This window comes from Ictidomys tridecemlineatus, chromosome 1, assembly GCF_052094955.1.
Source record: "Ictidomys tridecemlineatus isolate mIctTri1 chromosome 1, mIctTri1.hap1, whole genome shotgun sequence".
Classification (NCBI taxonomy): Eukaryota; Metazoa; Chordata; class Mammalia; order Rodentia; family Sciuridae; genus Ictidomys; species Ictidomys tridecemlineatus.
In genome coordinates this window covers 221203164-221227162 of record NC_135477.1, presented here as the reverse complement: position 1 = coordinate 221227162, position 23999 = coordinate 221203164, and the positions used below count along the sequence as shown (strand labels likewise).

At 34.5% G+C, this 23999-nt stretch overlaps 1 protein-coding gene across 6 annotated transcripts in view; it reads right to left on the bottom strand.

Moving 5' to 3' along the window:
- Positions 1 to 388: 388 nt before the first annotated feature.
- The window catches only part of Slc38a9 (solute carrier family 38 member 9), a 97355-nt gene continuing 73744 nt past the window's right edge, over positions 389 to 23999 (bottom strand). For 5 of the 6 annotated variants that reach the window (XM_040271904.2, XM_005319624.5, XM_040271906.2 and 2 more), the window contains 4 exons: positions 15719 to 15832; positions 13861 to 14009; positions 9175 to 9264; positions 389 to 7806 (listed from right to left, as the gene is read on the bottom strand). In XM_040271904.2, the coding sequence (XP_040127838.2) occupies positions 7641 to 7806; positions 9175 to 9264; positions 13861 to 14009; positions 15719 to 15832 (519 nt within the window). In that variant the 3' untranslated portion in view covers positions 389 to 7640. Of the gene's footprint in view, positions 7807 to 9174; positions 9265 to 13801; positions 14010 to 15718; positions 15833 to 23999 lie in introns of those variants that run through there. The other variant, XR_002483339.3, reaches the window with a different exon arrangement.

The window sequence follows — 23999 nt, the reverse complement described above, 5'->3', positions numbered from 1 at the left end:
GGTATAGAAATTGTAGCTTTTAGTCATTATTTTCATCAATCAATAAACACTAAAATTACTACTACTGTGGTGTATGAAGAATTTTTATTCCATGAAATTGACCAAATTATCTTGTTATGGGAATGTACAAATGTTACAACAAATCTCACTATTATGTACAATTATAATGCACTAATAAAATTTTTTTGTTCTTTTTTAATGAACACAATACCTTTAGTTTTATTTATTTATTTTTATGTGGTGCTGAATATCGAACCCAGTGCCTCACACATGTCAGGCAAGTGCTTTACAACTGAGCCACCCACCAGTCCAGAACTTTCCTTTCTGGACTGTTCTTAATATCAAAAATGGTCCCTACAGTTTTAAGTGATGAGAAGTCAATGAAAGATATTTTTAAATAAAAAATTTTTATTGCTTTTTCCCCATAGAATATGATACATTTTACTTAAAATTTTATAAAATATAAACAAAAAACAATAAAAAGGTGCACCCAGAGGTAATCAATGTTCATAATTGTTAAACTTCCAGACCTTTTTCTATGCATGTGTACAAACAAATATTTTTATAATTCTACACAAGTAACCGTAACCCCCCCTTATAAACATCATTGTGACATTTATTACATATATACATCAGCATCATCATTTTAAATAGCTACATAGTATTGTTAAGGAGATTTCATAATTTATCTCCTAACACTGGACAACTATTTCTAATTTTTCCATTACATATAATAAGGAGATTAACATCTCTGAGTGACTGACCACATTTGTCCAATTTTTTCATTGGGATTTTCCTTTGGAAGTAAGTCAAATGATATGAGGGTTTTTTAAAAAAATATATTTTTAAAATCTTATTCATTCATTTATGTGGTGCTGAGGATTGAACCCAGTGCTTTACACATGGAAGGCAAGCACTCAACCACTGAGCCCCATTTTGAGGTTTTAGTATAAATTTCCCAAATTACTTTCAGAAAGTCTGCACCACTTTTACACCTATTATTTGTGTACAAGCATATGCTTTCCACATCTTTGTTGTATTATTGTTATTTACCAAGTAGAAAGCATTATTTTTCCTTTCCTACTAATAAGGTTGAATTGTTTTTTTTAGATTTTTTTGTTTTTTTAGTCGTCAATGGATCTTTTATTTATTTATATGTTGCACCTCATATGTGCCAGGAAAGCGCTCTACCACTGAGCCACTACCCCAGCTCCCCCTCGGAGGTTGAGTTTTTTAAAACAGCTTTGAGGGATCACTTACATATCATAAAATTCAAGCAATGTCAGTGTGCAATTCAATGATTTCAGTAAATGTACAGTGGCAACCAATACCACAATCCACTTCTAGAACATTTCTACCACCCCAGAAAGTTCCCCTATACCCATGGATAACCTCTGCTCCCACTTCACGTTCTAGAAAACCACTGTTCTACTTTTTTTTTTCCCTATAATTTGCCCTTTATAGAGATTTCATATCAATGGAAACATACAAAGTGTAGTTATTTTGCAGTTGGCTTCTTTCAGTTGGCATAACGTTTCTGCGATTGTGTGTTGCAAATAAATCTGTTTAGAAGTCATTTGTTGCTAAACTTTTTTCTCCTCATGTTCATTTGCAGTTTTCTGTTACAAAGGCCCTTGCCTGTTTTTCTACTGAGGCATTAAAAGATTTTACAGGGAAGGGCTATAGTTTCAATTAAATAAAGAGAAATCTGGTACTTATTCTGATTTTATCTTTGCACTTCCAAATCTAGGATAATTAGTGAAAGTTTTGTGCATTAAATATTGGCTTTTATCTACAGTACAGGATTATAAATGATATGGCATTGAGGAGTAATTATTTATTTGAATCAAATTTTCGTTTTCTCTCTTCAAGGAATATCATAAATTTCTAATGCTTTCTAAAAAGTCTTCAAGTTAGTCCTTTAAAGTTGATTTTCTTTAAGAGAATAAAAATATTTTCTTTCAGGAACAAGGTGGAATATAAATCAATAAATGTTGCCTTACTTTAATTCTGCTCTAGGTAACTTGTTTTCTTTATCAATGGCCCTTAAAACATTACTCATCCCTAAGGTAGACAAAGACTACTATTTGAAAATTAAACAGCATTCTTTGAATTTTTGTTATCTCTGTAGAGATTAATTAAAACAACAACAACAGCAACAACAAAATATTAATAGCTTGCAAAACCCATTGCCAGGTAAAAACTCTCCAATCTGGAAAAAAAAAAAAATGTCCCTGGTACCAGGGATCGAACCCAGGGGCACTTAACTCTGAGCCACATCTCTAGCCAATTTTTTTTTTTTTTTAATTTTATGACAGGGTCTCACTAAGTTGCTTAGGGTTCTCACTAAGTTACTGAGGCTGGCTTTGAACTTTTGATCCTCCTACCTCAGCCTCCAGAGTCACTGGGATTACAGGCATGCACCAATGTATTCGGCAAAGATACAGTTCTTAAAGGTGGCAGAGAAATGTAAAGTTTGACACATTGAATAGGGAGTCTGAAACATTTCCGGATTACTCCTTCTTCAGCTTTCAAACATTTCCCTTCTCCCTAGAATGGTTTGTGTGTGATTTATTTTAATGCTAAAAAAGCTAAAGCTAGAGTTCCTCACGTCTATGGGCTCCTTCCTAATTTGAGGCTCCTAATTTTATATGTTTTTCTTTAAAGAGGTAACTCCAAATTATATAAACTTTGGGCCCCATAAAACCTGAATCTGCCCCTGTAATCAAAGCTGTCTGTAATCCATTTGAAGGTTTTCTACCTCATGGTTGAGTGCTGATATACTTCCACAAGATTTCTGTGCCATGATTTATCCTAGAAATCTTTTTAGAAAAATTTGCTAGGCAAATGTCAAAGCAAGAACAAAAATGATTCACCTAGAATCCATCACCTCAAAAGTCACCTATTCATCTGTGGCACCTTCCAGTTTTTGTCCACCTAATTTTAATGTGATTATAATTAACCTTGGATTTGAAAAAATACTATGCTGGTAAACATGGCTCACTTTACCAAGTGAGCAGCACTATCCTATATACATCTTTTTAAAATGTGTATGATGTGGCTCAATCATGGCACTCAACAGACAGGGAGGTGGGAAGTGATACCTAAGGAAGACAGTCGACCCAGTTGCAAAGGATGACAAACTGTGAGGGTCACGTCTGGCTTGTTCCTCACTGTAAGCTCAGTGTTTAGTACAAGATCTGGCATGCAGTTAGTATTCAAATATTAACTGAGTGACTAACTTTGAATGTGACTGACCCAATATTTTTGGAGGGGAAGATGTATGGAATAAAATCCTAGATGATAGCAATTAACTTATCATTTTCTACTAAAGAAGAATCCTGTATAGTTAATTAAACAAGTGTAAACTGAGTGCCTAGATTACTTGGTATTGACAGAGAACCAAAGGAAGAAAAATCTGGAGAGTGAATGCCTTTTCATCCCTGTCCCAGGCCTGTACTATATGGTCTGAGGTCAATAAAGAGAATGGAAAAGTTTCCAATCTTTTAAAAAGACATAGCCTTATTTTACCTTTTCAGAAGAACTTGGAAATCAATAAAAATTATGTTGGGGAAAAAAAGTAATTTTACTTAGGGAAGTCAGAAATTTAGAGGCCTTTTTTGACTTAAGGGACTCTGGAAAATGATGACACCAACATTTTGCTAGAAACAGGACCAAGCATATCTGCAGTGTCATAGTCATTTAGAAGTCTGACCCTGCAAAAGATGGAACCTAAGGTTTTCCTGTCCTGGGGCCAAAGCAAGGAGACAATAGCACTTCCCAGCAAAAATTAAGTAAACAAAATCCCAGAAATATTTTTCTTTCAAATAAACTGATTTAATTTCTACTTTCCTATGAAAAAACGAATTACATTTCAGAGAATACTATTTAGGTTAGGAGGTTCCCATCAGCGCTGTTTTGCAATATGTGTTTACATAATCTGAAGTGAAATGGCAGTTAAGTATAAAACTGGGGCCAGTCAGGTCATTAAGAGGATTAATTTTATTTTGGATTACAAACTAATGTCACATTCTACTGTTTAAGTATCAACTATATTTGAATTTGGTTTTGGACATTCCAATTGGGATGAATCTGAGAAAAAAACAAAGTCTGGGGACATGGCTCAGTGGTAGACTGTTGGCTAGCATGTGCAAGGCCCTGGGTTTGATCCATTCCCCAAAGCACAAAACGAAACCAAAAACAAAACAACTACCAGATTCTAAAAAGCAACAGGTCAGTGATTTGTAAAGAAAATATATAGCATCAATATTTCCTGCTGTTATCAATGGCTCAAACATTTGAGATTATGAATATTGACATTTAAACATGTGAAATTTCTGGAGAAAAGTGTGTGTGTGTTGGGAATCGAACCCAGGGCCTCACACGTGGTACATAACTGCTCTACCACTGAGTTACATGCCCAGCCTGACAGAAAATTATATAGAATGTTTTTGTTTGTACCACCCAATATGTTTCTAATTATTTCCCCTATAAATCAATTGGCTTTGCTGTGCATGACTCACAGAAGTGAATAACAGACTGTGCTAAGAACGCAAAGAGTAACAGCATTAAGAAGCAGTTAAACACATCTTGTAAAACTTGACTTAGAGGAAATTTACCCAAGTGAAAGCAAATATACTTAACATATGATTCCATTTGCTGGCAAACATCAAATATTTAAAATTTTGGGGGCTGGGATTGTGGCTCAGCGGTAGAGCACTCGCCTAAGCACGGGTGGGACCCGGGTTTGATTCTCAGCACCACATAAAAATAAAGGCATTGTGTTGTGTCTATCTACACCTAAAAAATACATATTAAAAAAATTAAATTTTTGGCAGTTATTAGGAGGGGCCTGACAATGGGCCCTGTTGCTTCATAATTCAGCTTGCTTTACCAGCCCACCCTAGGATGCCCACCAAAGGTGCTCAGCATGAACTGTCTTGCAACATTCATTGTTGTGAACACAGGTCCTTTACTAGATTGAAAGTTCCTTTAGAACATGAATGATGTCTTATACACCTCTGTCTCCTCCAAAGCACAGAACATTGTAGTTTATTCAATATTTATGGAAATGAGTATATCAAAACACAAAAAATTCTACCAGTGAACTCCAAAGAGAAACAAAAAAGTGTACTACTAGACTTTACATAGTATTTACAAAATATACTTAATGTATATAAAGCATTTCCATATAATATAGTCTCCTTTTTTGGATAAATTTATTTTGTACTCCCATGAGTTTTTGGATTTGCTCATGAAATTGATCTCAGATGATCCTCCATAGGTATCAAACTTAGTTACATTTTCTTTGTCCTTTCTAATTTAGTATTGGCATATGCCACATATTCTTCCACAGCATTTCTAAGGAAGACCTCTCTAAAGAAACCATTTTAAATTTTATAGTGTCCTTCAGTTGTATATTAAAAAAGCTACCTTCAAAGCAGCTAAAGTTAACCTCATCAGAGCAAAAAGTAAAAAAAAAAAAAAACTTAATTAGAAAATTCAAAAAGATAAAACAGTAGAGGAAAATCTCAAATTAATTGTCATGTGATCCTAAAGAGTTCATATCTTGTTATGCTAATGTGTGAGTCAGGACACATACATTCAAATACAAAGTGTTTAACCATGCCAATAACAGGCCAAAGGAGATAATCTCTTATGCCATTAAGCATATATCTAACAGGATTTTAGAAATTCTAACAGCTGACAAAATAACACATTCATTGTCATATTTCCTTTGTCCATTAAATGGGCAAAACACATCAAATCATTTTTGCATGTGTTAAAGCATTCAAGTACATTTTCGAAAAGAGGCAATGAAAACTTTATCTCTAAAGTTCATAAAGAGAAGGGAAGTAATTAGGAATAAATAGGGATTGAGCCTAGAAGATCCCTCTAGTGTAGTTGCATCTTATATCTCTTAACTGAATAAGTCGTATAGATCCAGAGGCTCTCAAGCACAGAGTCATTTCTTCATTCCTTATACTTGGAGAGGTTAACACAGGAATTGAGACATCTAATACAGAATTTTCCAATTGACCTAGTTTTTACCAGCAGTTTCTGCTACCAAAAACTTTGAGACTATCTCCATAATAAATGTAACTAAGTTTAAAAGGCTATTAGCTGCATATGTTAGGGTATGTAGAAATGAAATGACATAATGTCTGAGATTGACTATAAAAATATTTCAGTAGAAAAGAACAAAAAGGACAGGTGAAACAAAAGCAGCTAAGCCTTGCAATTACTAAACTCTGGGTATGGATGTGTAGGTGTGTACCATATTATTCTATTTTTGTGTGTGTTTGAGAATTTTCATGATGAGACTTTTAAAAAAGCTTCAGGAATTATAAATTATCATTAATATAGACATATGGGTCAATGAATAGAATGGAAAACTTTGCTGGAAGAAATTAAGGCTGGTTTTAAATATGGAGCTCCTTACTAGGCATACAATATGATTTTACCCATATTTTGCACGGAAGGAAATAATACAAATCTACGCATTATCCTGGAATGTGAAATCTTTATCAACACATTTATGAACTTTAGCCTAAAATCAGAGAAAAAAGATTCTTAATTCTAAGAATCCAGATTTCTTAATCTTTTTTTTTTTGATGTAAGTTTTTCTTATGGGGATTGAACTCTCCCTGGCCAATTGCAGAAGCAAGCAGATGGGGGTCTCCTTTTAGAAGTCATGTTTAAACAGAATGAATCCTTCTCTGTGGTAGAGAAACCACTCTCACTCCCAGAGGAGTCAAGATATGCTGGGCAGAGCCTTACCTCCCCAGGCCTCTTCTCCATTCCCTTTTCTCTTCTGCAGGGCCTCATATGCCTCTCTCTGCCCATGCTTTCCCCATTGGGCCTGTCATGACAGCCTCTGCAATTCAGGGATCCAGAAAGCAGAAGGGTCCCCTGAGTCTATGGGGACAATCATTCTTGTTCCAATGCAAAACTTGGTTTGGGCAACTATAATTTCAGCCTACAAAACTGAAACTGGATTAGAAATAAAGGAGGAGTCAGACAGCAACAAACTCTTCTAATTCATTTTGCATAATTTTCTGATTATGAAGCCCATACTAACACTGTTTTAAATTTTTGCCCTTCAAACAGAGATCAAAGATTCAGTTAAGAATTCATTCTATTAACACTGATGCCACGGAAGCATTTTTTTAAAAAATGAGGTATTTGGTTTACAGTCCCAAGTGGTAGAAGTTTAAGCCTATAGACATACTCTAGAAAACGAAAATGAAATTGAGTACATGGAAACATAAAGCAGAAACAGGATCTAGTAATATGCTAGCAAATGCTGTGAAACCCTGAGAATCCTTATTATAGCTAAAATAAGTCCACCTACCTTATATTTCTAAGCAGGACACCCTATGATTTTTTTCCTATATATCTACTTAAAAAAGACAAATGAGAATGAAGAGGTAAGTGAATATGATAAAGGTAAAGAGACTATTCATTCTTATTGATCCTTTTCCCACTCTAATAAAAAATATTTAGTAATAGACCTTTGCTTTCAAATTATTTTAGAAAAAACATTTAGAATTACAGCAGCAACAGCATTTACAAGTTAAGTTTATGTAGAACTATTGTCAAGGCTCAAAATACCATGAAAGATCTTAAGAAAACAGTTTTCACATAAAAAACTGCACAATCAGGTTAGCCAGACCCAAAATGATGATGAAAATATGAAAAATTAATTTAGGCCATGTCAGACGCTCTTCTTGGTGGAGGGAAATTATATAGATGAGAGATGGATATATGAATACAAAGGCCAGACCGCAAGCTGCTCCTGAATATCTGCAAAATAAAAGCTTTGGGGATTAATATTCACCTTACATTTTGCTTTTTCTGTTTTATAATTAAGGCAAATACAGTAAACTTTAAATCTTCCTCAGTCTCATATTGTGACAAAATTACTTTGATTCTTTTATTGCTGACATTGGGCTTAAACTTATTTTACTTGTTAATAAAAACAATTATTTCCTGCTCATCTTTATAACATCTGCTTGACAAAGGGTTTTTATTCATCCCTCAAATCTCCATAGTTCCTCTGTGCCTCAGTGATTGTAGCTACTTCCTCAGAAACATCTGGAGACAGGCTTCCCATCTTTGATCTTTATAAACTAATTACACATTTTGAGTTTGTGAGGGACTACTAGTATCTGCTTAAGAATGAAAATAGATGAGTACCACTGTGGCATTTAGCATAATTATCAAAGATAGTAACAAAAATATCTAAACATGAGATTGTGACAGAAAAACAAGCATTTTCCTCTCTCTTTCCCAGTTTTCTTTAGGAATGGCTTAATAGAAACTTAAGAGACCAATACATTCAATATGTATCAGGCTAATAATCTCCTCTCTTGTTTCTTTTTCCCCCTACACCTGTTTTATTTAAAATAAGACTAAGTATTTCTTTTTGTATAATGGCAAATGGCTCAAATAATGCTGTTCATGAATCATTGATTTTGTTACTTTTTTAGATAAGGGCTTTCAAAAAAGTGACTCAGCCTTGCTGTCTGTATTAAGGAAGAGAAATCGGATCATTCTGAACCAGTTTAACATAAGAATCTGAGGTCACAATTTTATTTCCACCCTACTCAATCTGTCACAACTTTTTAGGGAAAGGTTATTAAGGATAGAGTCTCCTCTGGGACCTAAACTCTTACTTTTTGACTAAAATGGATACTGACATATGTTTTTGAATAGATGGATTAAGGAAGTTGACATATAAAGGGCTTCCTGGGCAGTCACAAGAATTTATGTATTATACAGTAAGAATACCTTTTTTGGGGTTGAAAAATAAAGGAAATACAGTGGGATAAAACAAGAGAAAGCAGAGGGGGGGGGAGAGAGAAAGAGAGAAAGAGAGAGAGAGAGAGAGAGAGAGAGAGAGAGAGAGAGAGAGAGAGAGAGAGAGAAAGGTGCCTGAAGCTTTAGGGATAATGGGGCTTCTACAGTCTATTCTCCACCAGAAATAAACAGAAATGAAATTTAATGAGAACCTCAACTGATACCAGGGAACTACATTTGAATGCTACCAGTTTTAAAAACTAATAGAATTAGATACAATTAAAACAACAATGACAACGACTGTGACAATGACAACAAATCAGGAAAAGCCTAAAAATAAAGGCCAATGCACCAAAAGGGTACAGGCAGTACCTTATGATCCCTCCTATGTTTGGGTAGAAACAGGCCATGATCACTCCAGCTCCCACAATAATTAGATTAAGAATCAGCACGTGGAAAATGCTACAAGGTAAGAAGAGAATTAAAAGGAAAAATTATATATATATATATATATATATAAATAAGCAAATTGTAACCACTGATATAAGAACAAAATTCATTCTTAACATCTTTAAAATGAATTGCCAATAAGATCACAGCAAAAATAAAAGGTAAACAATAGTACTCACTGCTGGTCACAAGACAGTGAAATTGGCCCTTTAATGCAATTACATAAATAGGCCAAACTTGTAGGTGCAAACTGGTAGCATGTATCAGAATTCACATTCTTTGATCTATCATTCCATTTGGAATATCTTGAGAAAATAATCAAAACCATGAAAAAAGCTATTAAAAATGTAAGGCAACAATTTACCTGACAGAATATAGTAACAATTATTAAAAATCACATCATTATTACCTAGGTGATTTAAAAAATTACCTAAGAAATTTGAAAAAGAGCTAGCTAGATTTTCACTACAGAAGAAAATCCAAAAATATTTGAAAAAATATTAGATGTAAACACTCTGGAAAAGCAGTAATATGGATAGTATTAGGATTTAGAATTTCATGTAATGTTTCCTCTTTTCTATACTTTAATTGTTTGTAAAATGTTTACCTTAACATTTATAATAGAAAAAATTTATATATTAAGGGAAAGGCAATATATATGGACAAATATTTATTTTTCAGATTTATCTAAAGCTATTCATGAATAGAATATTTACTAAATACTTTAGCTAGATATTAACAATTCAAGGTTGGGAATTAATTTTTGAAACAAATAACAATAAATGTACATAAACACTGATGCCAAGGAAATAAATATTTCCCTCCAAAATGATTCTTGGAAGCCTAATGTACATATCAAAGCAACATTTTGGACCAAATCATTAGAGATTAATTAATCTCAGATAAAGATTACAGAGAACTAAAAATAAGGAAAATCCCTATGCAAATAAGTGGTCAGTCATACATCTTGATAAATTACAAAGATATTAGGCTTTAAGATCTTACTATTTATTTAGGAACTCAAATCTTAAAATTGCTTCAGGGCTTTGAGAACTGGCTGGGCCTTTGTTATTTCTGTATTGTAAAAGGAAATAACTTTCTATATTTTCCAAAGTGGTAGTTCTTAAAGTGTGATCATGAAGTTCAGGGCTTCCCAATATCCTTTCAGGTAGTCCCTGGGTAAAAGATTTTTCAGACTACAAGATGTTATTTGCTTTGCAAAGGTAATGGTGATTCAAAATGCTGGCCCCTTAGCATGGGTATAGGTAATTGTACCTATCTGTAATTTGTATTCTTTATGCCAAATACTGTGGGGAGGGAGGAGAAAGAAAGTAAAAGAAAAAAATGCTGTTGAGGGCTGGGGTGCAGCTCAGTGGTAGAACATGTGTTGAGCATGTGCAAGGACCTGGGTTTGAGCTCTAGTCTGAAAACAACAGAAAAAATTCATGCTTTGAATATATATCTTTTTAATATTCTATTGATCAAATGGGAATTACATAATAGAGCATATCTCCTGTATGTTCTTGGGAAAAAGTGCTTGAGCAGTAGAACTGGAAGCCAAACTAGCTGTTTTTCCCAAATGCTGCTATTTTTACTTGATATGCAGACAATGATGGTCATCCAAACTTGGGTGGTTTTTTTGTGTGTGTGTGTGTTGGGGGGGCTGCTGTTGGTGCATACCTGTAATCTCAGCTGAGGCAGGAGGATTGTAAGTCTGAAGCCAGACTAGGCAATTCAGCAAGACCCTGTCTCAAAGTGAAAAATATAAAAGGGGCTGGGGATATAGTACAGTGGTAAAGCTCCCTGGCTTTAATCCCTAGTACTGTAAAAACAAAAACAAACTTGGGTGTTTGACAGACATTTTCTTTAAAATAAATGATGAGCTTATCACTTTAGGAAACAACCTGCAGTATTTATTGCCAATGATAGCATGTGAGCTTTCAAATAAAAATTATAATTTTGAAGAACTTGCATTTGCCACCTGAACTTGAGAGTTTCCCAAAACTTAAAGAATTTCATGATGAAATTATTGATAATAATGAATGTAGGTTTTGGTAATGTATAAAAAAGAGTGTTAACATTTGGGAGATCTGCAGAACTCAGTGAACCAATATTGATCATGCATGATAGGTAAAAGAACCAATGTACAAGAAACACCAATAAATTTTAATGTAATTAAATTCCTGATTATACATTGCATCTATAACAAACTACCACTTGTCAAAGTTTTGACATAGTATCAAAGAATATCCACCATTGTCTGAAAAGGCTGTTTAAAATACCCCTTCTTGCTGGGTGCGGTTGAACATGCTTGTTATCTCAGCTGCTTGGGAAACTGAAGTAGGAGAGTCACAAGTTTAAGGCCAGCCTCAGCAACTTAGCAACACCCTCAGCAACTTAGTGAGACTCTGTCTTAACATTAAAAAAATTAAAAAGGCTGGGTAGGTAGCTGTGGTAGAGTGTCCCTGGGTTTAATCCCTAGGAATGCAAAACCCCCCCAAAACAAAACAACAACAACAAAAAATCCACACTCCCCCAAAGAACCCCACCCCACCCCCCAAAAAACCCTCTAGTTTTCAAGTATATCCATGTGAGGCTGGATTTTTCTTCACATATTTAAATGAAATCAATATATTATAACAGACAATGCGGAAACAAAAGGGAATCCAATTGTCCAATAGAGAAGCAGACATTAAAGAGTTTTAAAATGTTAAAAAAATTGGAAGTAGTTATATTTTGAAAAAATGTTATTAATGCTAACAAATAATGGTTTTATTATTATTATTATTTGAGGCAGGGTATCTCTGCATTGCTTATGTTGACCAAGCTGGCCTCGAATTCAAGATTCTCCTGCCTCAGCCTTCCAAATAGCTGGGACTACAGGTGGTCACCACTGCACCTGGCCTTAGTGATTTTTAAGGAGATTAATAAATACTTTAAAATTCTTAAATCTTATTTTTTCATATGTTAAATATTGATATATATACCTGCAAAAACTAAAGCTCCTGGGGGTCCTCAATAAATTTTAACAGCATAAAGGGGTCCTGAGACCAAAGTATGCAGAGGCTGCAGCGTACTTGTAACTGTAGGATAAATGATAGTGTGTTCTTGGTGACAGGGGAAGAAATGTAATGTGAACACGAAAGGGAAATCCCAGACATTTTGCAAGAAGAAAAAACAGTCTAACAGCCAACATTCTGCAAAATAATGGCAGAAAACAGAAGTAATGCATTTGTCCAGAATTTGTTCATCCATAAATTCACAAAATTTATTTTATGTTGGTGAATATAAGTATAGCACAGAGAATAAACACAACAGGAGTCTTATATTTACTGAACTCCAGTCTTCTAGATTAGCAATGTTAGGAATGTAGTTTGTTGCTACTATCAATCTTAGAGATCTGGTAACTCTTTTTTTTCTCTTTTCTTTCAGTGCTGGGATAGAACCCAGGGCCTCATGCATGCTAGGCAAGTACTCTACCACTGAGCTATGCCCCCGACTCCTGAGACCTGATAACTCTTGACTTTTGCTTTGCTTTTAAACCAACATATTTATAGATATAATTACTTACTGAGGGAACAGACTACTTAAAGTTCATTTCCAACAAGAAGTGGCTAAGATCACTTATTCAGTTTGTCATGGTAAAATGCAACTTTCCCCATATTTTAAAGTTTTCTTCCTTTAAGATAATTTATTCCCAATAAAATAGGACTAGGTACTTTTCACTAAGACAATCCTAAAATAAAACAACGTAAGCCTGGTGTGGTAATTATAGGTGCACACACCTGTAAGCCCAGGGACTCAGGAGGCAGGAGGATCACAAGTTTGAGGCCAGCCTTGACAATTTAGCAAGACTGTTTCAAAATAAATAAAAAGGACTGAGGATGTCAGTGATAAAAATCCCCTGAGCTTGATCCCTAGTATTGCAAAAAGAAAATAACAACAACAATAAAAAACCAAAGTAAGAGTAGGAAGGAGTTAATCAGGGATCCACAAGAAGATTTCATGGAAACCCTTAAACCATACATGGAAACTTCTCTTGGATAAGGGTAACAAGCTTAGCTTAAAACTGATTTTCAAAGGGACTCACAATTCCCCCATATCCAACAGGAGATTAAAATTTACCACTGTAATTTAAACTTGTCATATATCAAGTAAGAAATACACTCATATATCTCATCTTCAATTCTAAACGTCTGATCATTTATGTCAAAAATGCACAAATGTCAATAACACACAAGTAAGTATCAATGACCAATAATTTACATAAGAGTGTTGCTTCTTATTAGCACACATAACAACACAGGTATGACATATTTTGTGCTTCTTAGCAATATGTAAAATAATAGCAACTAAGTCATAAGATATATATAACTGATATCAGTTAATTAGCTATACTGGAAGGAATGAACCTAAATCTATTCTGGACAAGGGAGTGGCTTCTATATTTAAAGCTCTTCTGGGAAAGGGACACCAATGATCTATCCTTAGTAACCATTTCATTAGGCAAATTTTTATAGCAAAAGGATCAGTCACACTTTAAACTGACCTGTTTGCATAGTCATTTGTTGCTTGGCACATCCTGCTGGTCAAGAGAAGAGTCCTTACCTAGGATAAATGTCACCGAAGATATGGCCCAATAGCTGGACTCGAGCCAAGTAGCCTAAGAGCGGGTATACAGTCATCATCTGGAACAGCAGGAATATCCTTGCAATGAAGGACAGGGTGTCACTGCTAGGGAAGTTGTCTAAAAAATTCTAACCCAAGAAAGATAATGAGGTAATGTTAAAACTCAAATTCAGTACATACAAATTCATAAAATGGATAGTCTTCTGCTTATTTTGAACACAGGTGCTACTCAAATTGTGGACTGTGAACTGGTGCCCATCCACAAACTGCTCCTTAGCTATTTTTCAATGAGGAAAGTACAAATATTGAAAGTAAATGCTGAGAAATTTATAGAAGTTAAGATACTGCCATATATTTACTCTTTTATAAAAGTATCAGTCCACAATTGCTTTGAATTTAAAACAAAAACAAAAACCTTTTTAATATATTTAAATGGCAAATTAAATTTAATGCTGTTTTAGCTTTCTTGCTTTTCCTCCTCTGAAGTACTGTAGTGCTTTCATAGTACAGATTATAGAATAAGGTGAAAGTATATCTATTATCTAGTACCACCACTGTTTACAGTATAACATTAAGTAAAAAAATAATTTATTTCTACAGTGTTTCATAACCCCTTTAGTTTGATATCTTAAAAAAAATTAGTCACTCAATTTAAAACATTTTTCCTTTCAAATACAAATACCACAAATATCCCTATTCCCAAGGGAGTAGGCTTTTTATGGGATTGTTCATATCTGGGAATTCAGCAAATATCTGCCTGACAAAGAACTTCTGGAATCAAAGAAATCAAGAGAATAAGAACATTTCAAACTATTATAACAGCAGTAACCTCTTCCTCTTAGAGAAATGAGAATAGTACTTAACACTATTCTGCTGAAATAAATTTTATAATTCAGTTGTAATAAATCATTGTATATACCACTATATTCTACTGGAGGAATATCTTTTGACTAGAAAGGAACCATGAAATGCTGTTTTTTGTTTTTTCTTTTAATGAAAAATTCTGTAGTCACAATTAAAAAGTATACTATTCCTAGCTAGGAGCAGTGTTACAAGCCTGTAATCCTAGTGACTTGGGTGGCAGAGGCAAGAAGATCGGGAGTTCAAATCTAGATTCAGCAAAAGCAAGGTGTTAAGCAACTCAGTGAGACCCTAATCCTTAAATAAAATACAGAATATGGCTAGGGATGTGGCTCAGTGGTCAAGTCCCCCTGAGTTCAATCCCTGGTATCCCCGTCCTCCCAAAAAAGAGTATACTATTCCTAAATTTTTGATGGATTAAATTGAAGAAAATATTACTTATGGTAACTTTTTAGTGAAAGATTTTTTTTCTCTTTTTTTTTCTGTCTTTTTAAGCAGCCAAATAGTCTGTCTTTGTTTTCAGTAGCAACTCAGTATCTAAATGAGTCAGATCTATCATTAGAGATTATGAACTCAAAACAGTTTACCCAGGGCATTTTAAGATCTGGGCTTTGGAAAACAAGGCAGGTCAGGGAATTCTCTGTAGAGTTTTTATAAATTCATAACAATAACTGTAACTATTCTCCACACAAAGGTAAATAATATACATCATATAAGCCATTTATTTGAATACCACAGGTGCCTGGTATCTAGTATGTTATTTCAGACAGAGTATGTACACTATCTAATGGAAAAGGAAATTGAAGCTCATAAAAGATTGGGAAAGGTGTCCAAATTCCTACACTTTGAGGGTATGGTAGAGATGGTATTCAAACCTAGGTCTGTCTGATATTATATCTTGTTACTATAGCATAGTGCCTACAATTCATAAACGAAAGTATAAGGAATCACACAAAGAGGGCACACAGTGCCTTACCTGCTCAATACAATCTTTGGATAATGGTGGTGAAGGAAATGAAGCAAAAACCAGGACTCCAATATAGAGATAAGTTAATGTCACCAGCAGGTAAGCAATGCACAAGTCCCTCACCTGTAAATATAAAAAATTGCCACAATATGAAGAAATTTACAGCAAGTCGACTTGTCTTTTTAAAAAATATTTATTTTTTAATTGTAGATGGGCACAGTATCCTTATTTTATTTACTTATTTTTATGTGGTGCTGAGGATCAAACCCAGGGCCATGTAAGCACGTGCTAGGCAAGTGCTCTACCGCTGAGCCACAACCCCAGCCCTACAGAAGTCTACTTAAATACACCAAATAAGAAGACTGACAGGGCTGGGTTTGTGGCTCAGTTGTAGAGTGCTGGTCTAGCATTCATGAGGCACAGGGTTCGATCCTCAGCACCACATAAAAATAAAATGAAGATATTGTGTCCATCTAAAAAAAACTAAAAATAAACATTAAAAAAAGACTGACAAATAAATACAAAATATCTCTTTTACCTGTGTATGTCTGTGTATACTTTCTAGGTACCCAATCTGTTCATACAAAGTAGTTAAAACAAAATCCACATGCTTTAAAATTAGTCTGCCAATTTTTTTTTCTTTTTCTTTTTTTTTACTAGTCTGGAATATGTAGAGTAAGCTGCCTGTTGGCAGACTCAGGAAAATTAACAAACTGTTGCTTAATATAATTTAAATCCTGACTTAATTTCAATAGACAATTCATCAAATTATAAAATATTTAACTACAATGATACAGCTAAGGAATAATAATAAAGTAAGTATAAGCCATCTTCATTATGAGCTGCAAAAATTTAAAAGTTCTTTCTTTAGTAAATTAACTTATATACATCAAAGCATGCTTTGATCACAAGAGTGGTACATATTAAAATATATTCAATAAAGAAGGAATGCTAGTTAAAGAGCAGACAATAAGTATTAAAGACAAGCTTAATAAACCTAAACACTAAACAAAGAAAATCAAAAGGCAGCTGTTCAAACAGCTGCACAGTGTTATTACTGGAATCAGCAAACAAACACAGAACATTAAATTAAGTGGATTGCTTTCTTCTACTGCTGTTCCCACCCTCCCAATTTCCCCTCCTCATGCAAAGTAAAAAGCTCCAAGATATTTAATATAGCCAGCTGTCAGATCCAAACAGAACACATTCCACAGTTTGAAAATTGTCTCCATCACCACTAAAGTTACAGCCAAACAATTTAGCACAACTAAAGTGTGGCAGTAAGCCTATTCATTTTTCGTTTTAAACAAATTATTTTGAAAGCTAAGAAAAATAAATTAGAAAAAATATATACAACTTTTTTTTTTGTTGTTTATAACACAGTAAGAATGTTTGAATATTTGGAATCAAGGAACATTCAGATTTTCTAACTCTTCTCAAGTGGGTGAAATTGTAATAGTGGAGTTTTTATGAACTTGAACTTTGATAAGCTCAGTTAAAAAACAAGTAACAAGCTATGAGAAATCTTATGGTTAGGAGGTAAATTGACAATGAGCTTGAAAACATACCAGAAATTTCATATGCTAAAATAGATGTTGGAAAGGTCTAGGGAGCTGAAGGCTTATGCAGATTAGTCCCAGGCCTCTGGAAGAGCTTATTGTTCAGGGTTGAAGAAGGGGAAGATGACTAAACCTCTAGGAAGGGGTGTGGAAAGTCTTCCCTCAGTAGTATATGCAGCTAAAAGGGCCTATGGCATAGTTACCTCTAGGGTTGCCTCAAGCTCTGGTGTGGGATAAACAGCAATGAACCAGGCAATACCTATTTTCATATTTAAGGGTAGTACTCTCCCATTCTGACTTCTGAAAGTCATGTCATGCTTAACTTACTTGATACCATTCAAGAACAGAAGTAGCCTTATTTAAAAAAAAAAAAAATCTTGGAAGGCAAGACAGCTGTGCCAGAGAGAGAGGTATGCATATAAAAAGAGGGACAGACATCAATTTACATGACTGATTACCACACTCCCTGCAAAAAAAAAAAGGGGTATCTAGTATAGAATATACTAGTATACTAGTAATATTAATTCTAAGATGCAATGGCTTCCTCATAGTACAGTTTCCCCTTATGCTTCTGTTTTTTTTTTAATTAAAAATTGACACACAGATTGTAAATATTTATGGGGCACCATGTGATTCAATAGTTTATTCTGTTATGTTTAGATGAAGTTGACTCTATCTCCTCCAATATTCACCATTAATTTGTGATGAAAACATATTATTTATAGTTACCCTATTGCACATTAGAACATGACAGATTTCTTTATAAAAGACTCTTTTTATCATGCAACTTGGCTTTTCTCTACACAATCTATATTCAATACAGAAAAAGAATAAATGCTTGGTGTCATGATTTTGTGTACTGAGTGCCATATTATATACCTAAAACAGTTATTCTAACTAAATATGCAGTCTTCTCAGGTATCTTTGGGAAGTAGTCAATTAAACAAAAGTAAAATGGGGCAAGAAAATAAACTGTTTGGTCCTGATGCAGAGAATAAGTTCTTTTAAAAACAAGCGTTAGGTGGGCTGGGGTTGTGGCTTAGTGGCGGAGTACTTGCCTAGCATGTGTGACGCACTGGGTTTGATTCTTAGCATTGCATATGAGCAAATAAATAAAATAAAGGTTCATCAACAATTAAAAAAAAACCCACAACACCAACAAACCAAGCGTTTAGGGCTGGGGATATAGCTCAGTTGGTGGGTAGAGTGCTTGCCTTGTATGCACAAAGCCCTGGATTCAATCACCACCACTACACCACCACCACCACCACCACCACCACAAATATTAAAAAAAAAACAACAAAAACAATGACATTTACTTTGTAGTCTCCTGTCATGCCATTTGTACATTTATATGCTGATGTCAAATTAAGATTCTTTGGAAAGAAATACAAGCATTATTTTCAATTATGCAAATTCCTTCTGTGTATGCTACCATGTTTGGGGATAATGGCAACTAAGACTATGTATCACAGCACATGCTTTGCTTGGTATTCATGGTCTTCCATTTACTGTCAATTAACCTCACCCATCTTGGCTTCTGGATGGAGAAACTCTTGTTTCTTATCATTATGTCCCTGCTTTGTTTATTTAGTCAGATACACAATCTAATCTGTTCTTGCTAACTTGGACTCCTAGCTTTTCATTTTCTTAGCTCTAATTGTTCCTAACCCACCCCTTCTGTCTTCACTGGTTTTGGGGAATTTCCTTTCCCATATGTCACTTCTGTGGGCAGCCTTCTAACTGGTCTATTGCCCATCTTACTTTAGATATGGTAATTGTATCTGAAGGCAGGCAACAGGAGATGCTTCTCTCTTCTCATATTCTTATACACAACTCAGATCAGCAATGATTACACTGCATTGTAACTATAATTTTAATTATAAAAGTAACCCATGCTCATGATAAAAAGATTCTCAAGGGGCTGGGGTTGTGGCTCAGTGGTAGAGCGCTCACCTAGAACGTGCAAGGTGCTGGGTTCGAGCCTCAGCTCCACATAAAAATAAATAAAGGTATTGTGTTCAACTATAACTACAAAAAAATATTAAAAAAGAGATTCAAGTGGAGACAAATGTCCCTTGACATTAAAAAAAAAACACAGCTAAATTTAGTAGTTCTTATATCATGTTTTTAAAATTTTTTTTATGAACACAGTATTTTATTTATTTATTTTTTGTATGTGGTGCCAAGGCTCAAATCCAGTGCCTCACGCGTGTGAGGCAAGTGCTCAACCACTGAGCCACAGCCCCGGCCCAATATATCATGTTAATACTAACACTACCCTGTGAAATCTTGAGGAAAGGGACAGTGTCTTTTTCATCATTATATATCCTCAATACCCAGGACAGTACCTGGCACATAGGAAGAATTCAGTAAATATAGATAAAAAACAGTAAGCACATAGACTTCATTTGTTAATTGCTTTTAGTTGCCAGGCAGGGGCTGAGCATATTTCATATGTTATCTCATTTAATCCTCATACCAACCTTATAATGTAGATAAATTTCTTCATTTTATTGAGGAGTAAATTAAGTCTAGCAAAGTCAAAAACGCATTCATGGCTATAATATTAGTAGTTGGTTTGAAAATATATATATATATATATATATATTTTTTTTTTTTTCAAATATGTATTAAAAGCCAACATTCCAATCAAGGTCTTTCTGACTCCATGCAATTAGCTACTACAAAAGAGAGTTTATCAGTCTTATGCATTTATGTCACAGTTAATAAATAATAATAATGAAAAAAATGAAAGAAGCAACATGCTATGAAGTACGGAGAACAAAGAAATGTAAGAGAATAGCAAAATCAGGAAAGTTCTATTTCACAGTATTCAACATACATTCAGTAGAACTGAGGGAGGAGTAGCATATCTGGTTTGTTTTGTTTTGTTTTTGTTTGGTACTGGGGATTGAACCCAGGGGCACTGAACCACTGAGCCATATCCCCAGTCCTTTTCTGTATTTTATTAAGAGACACGGTTTCACTGAGGTGCTTAGGGCCTCACTAAGTTGCTGAGGCTGCTTTGAACTCATGATTCTCTTTCCTCAGCCTCCTGAGCTGCTGAGATCACAGGTGTGCTCCACAGATCATATCTGTTTTTATCTGAAAATACTTCAATGAATAGAAATGAAGCTTTTATTATAAAAGCATATGAGGTTTAGTATGATCCTAGGTTTATGATTAGCATGCATATATGTGAGACTTGCTATTCTTTGGCTCAAACCCAAGCCATTGGCTCAAACCCAAGCCATTAGTATACTAGACCTAAAGATATGGCCTCTTGAAAGCCCACTTACTGGAAAAGGGCAGAAAAATGTTATATTTTATAAAACGAGGCTCTGAGTGAAAAAAAAAAACACTTAAAAAAGAGACACATGTGACAATATGAACTAGTTATATGTCAGGAAGCCTACGTCATTACAGTAACCCAATTTGCTTCATGAGTAAGAAATGGCTAATGGTAGGGAACTAAAGACAGGTAGAGTATCAATTTAAAATGAGGAGTAGGTATACAACAGGCCAGAATAAGTCTGGGAGCACATTCTATTCATCAAACCTAGTTTACCATTTGTTCCATACACTGTTCATAGTGAAAATACTATCTAGTAGACCATTTACTAGAGAATAACAGAAACTGACCACACAGACCTACCCCAAACGTTTACATAAAATCTTTTTCTGGTGTATAGCCAAGTAAACTCCAGACTCACATGAAAAAGGAAAATGAGATACAAAGCATTTCAAATTGTTTCAAATAAAGTAAACAGGGAGGGCTGGGGGATGCACTTCAGTTGTAGAGAGCTTGCCCAGCATGTGTGAGGCTCTGGGTTCAATCCCCAGCAGAGCAAAACAAAACAGAAAAACGAAAAGTGAAAACCCCACAAAAAACATAGCAGGGTTTTATAAGTAAAGACAGACAAATCCAAACAACAACAAAAGCATTATATAGCTGGGCACAGTGATACACATCTATAATTACAGTTATATAGGAGCTTGAGGTAGGAGGATTGCAAGTTCAAGGTCATCTGGGGAACTTAGTGAGACTCTGTCTCAAAATAAAAAATAAAAAGAACTGGGATTGTTTTCAGTGATAGAGCACCCCTGAGTTCAGCCCACAGCACCCCTCCCCACAACACATAGAACACTATGCAGGTTATGTAGGTTCTGACTCAAACACAACAAAGAAATATCAAGACGTTAATCTACATATCCAGGAAGGCTATAAGGATTACATATTTTGATGATAAGGAATTGGATGATCTTCTTCAAACCCCTATTTTTTTTTTTTTTTTGGTAACATACACCTTAGTAAGGAATAGGAATAATAACCTGTTTAGTTATACATATATAAAAAGTTAGGTTTAGTTACAAAACAAAACAACCCAGAAAATTAAGTTGAATTGGAAAACTGGAAAATTCAGATTATTACATCTGTTTAGGGGCTTTATTTATTTATTTCCTCACACTGTCTTTAGATCCAAGTCCAACTATAGTTATAAAGAAGAGAAGGGAGGAGACTTTTTTATTCTTTTGTCTTCCACTATACTTTCAAACCTTTGTTTACTGAGCTTGGGATGACCAACTCAGTATCAACACTGTGAGTTCAGAGTCCTTGAGAAGCTTCACATTTTCTGACTTTAATTCCAAGAAAATATCATATCCCAATATTAAGTGGATTTCTTTTCTTTTTTTTACATGGTGCTGGGGATTGAACCCAGGGCCTTGTGCATGCAAGGCAAGCACTCTACCAACTGATCTATATCCCCAGCCCTTAATTGGATTTCTATAAGTCAAATTAGTGAAAACTGTTGAAAGGCATAATCATTAATTAAATGACAAAAGTTCTTCTCAGTATTATAATATTTACTTAGCTTGATTTATGTCAACACTTATGTTAATCAAAAGGAGATTGTAATTATTTGCATATACTCAGTATTTAGAATATTGTTGGCACAGAGTGATTCATAAATGTTAGTTTTATCATTAGTACTCATAATTATTAGTAATTATTAATATTTTTAGACTTTAACACAAAGTACAACTGCTTTTTTTGAAAGTCACACCATTATCTAGTTTTAATTAAGTAAGAACACATCATCCATTTAAATATTTACTTTTGAGGCTCCGTTTTGAAAATATTTCCCATAAGTGACAAAAACTGAAGTTAAATTTTATTGCTAACCTATCATACTAATTCTACGAAGCCCATTCCACAAACTCATTGTAAAAAATAACTCATTTTATGGTACTGAAGTTTCTACCTTTTTTTGTGTGTGTGCTGGGGATCAAATCCAGGGCCTCACTCATGCTAAACTAAACTACCCCCCACAGCTTCCCCACAGCTTCTTGAATGTTCTAAGAAGGGGGCAAAAATCCCTCCCTTCCTCAACGCTCACAAGACCATGAAATAAAACACCCTTCCCTCTATCCAGTCCTGAGCTTTCCATGCTGGTTTATGTGTTTTCCAGATATACTTTTGTGATTTTCTAGAAAACAATTGTACTTGAGAATTCTGGAGAGCAAACAATCAAGTACAGACTGGCCTCATTTTGTATGGTAGTGCAAGACTAAAAATTATTGTGTAACCCAAAGCTATGCAAAGCAATCACAATAATCAAAGGGTAAAAACTATGATTATTCTGTGATCTTTAACAATTTTTGTTAAAACCTTAAAATTTCTCTGTTTATTACAAATGTATAAGAAAATAAAAAATAATAAAGTGAATATTTACTTATTATCATAATTTAAAATATCAGAGGGGCTGGGGTTGTGGCTCAGTGGCAAAAATGCTTGCCTAGCATGTGCGAGGCACTGGGTTCAATCCTCAGCACCACATAAAAATAATAAATAAATAAAATAAAGGTATTGTGTCCAACTACAACTAAAATTTTTTTTTAATAAAATAAAATATCAGAAACAGCTAGGCACATACAGTCCCAGCTACTTGAGAGGCTGAGGTAGGATAAGTGCCAGCAGCTTGAGAGGCTGAGGTAGGACAAGTGCTTGAGACCAGGAGTTCAAGGCTAGCCAGGGCAACATAGTAAGATCTCATCTCAAAATACAGAAATAAAGGTTGGAATTGTGGCTCAGTGGTAGATGCTTACCTAGCATGTATGAGGCACTGGGTTCAATTCTCAGCACCACAAAAAATGAATAAAATAAAGGTCCACTGACAACTAAAAAATATTTAAAGAAATAAAACATAAATACAATAAAACATCAGAAACACTGAGCATTAGGATGTTCAATTTCTTTATATAAACCTAACAAGAGTAATTTGAACCATGCTTGCTTCTTTTCATTGCATAATTTACAATATATAGCCAGCATCTTTTCCATGCCTTGGTGAACTTTCATAGTTCTTTATTCTAACTTTGCATCACTCCTAACATTTCATTCTTTGTGCTTTCAATATTGTGAAATATATCTGAGAATTCTTTTAATGCAAAGTCTTCTGACTATATTACTTCCTATAGAACTCTTCATAATCGCCTAACGAATAGGTTCCCTTTCCCCTAAGCTCCTCTGGCTGCATATCTAGTCTGTCAAATGGTAGAAGCATCAACATGTACCCAATCAGCTATTTCTTTTATAGCTCATTTATGTTCAATTTAAATTTCATTTTGAGCATTATCACATATTGTTTCTCTATTGCATTTTTACCTTTGATTGCTAATTCCTTCGTTCAATTATCAACTTTAAAAAAATCATGTGGGTCAATTAC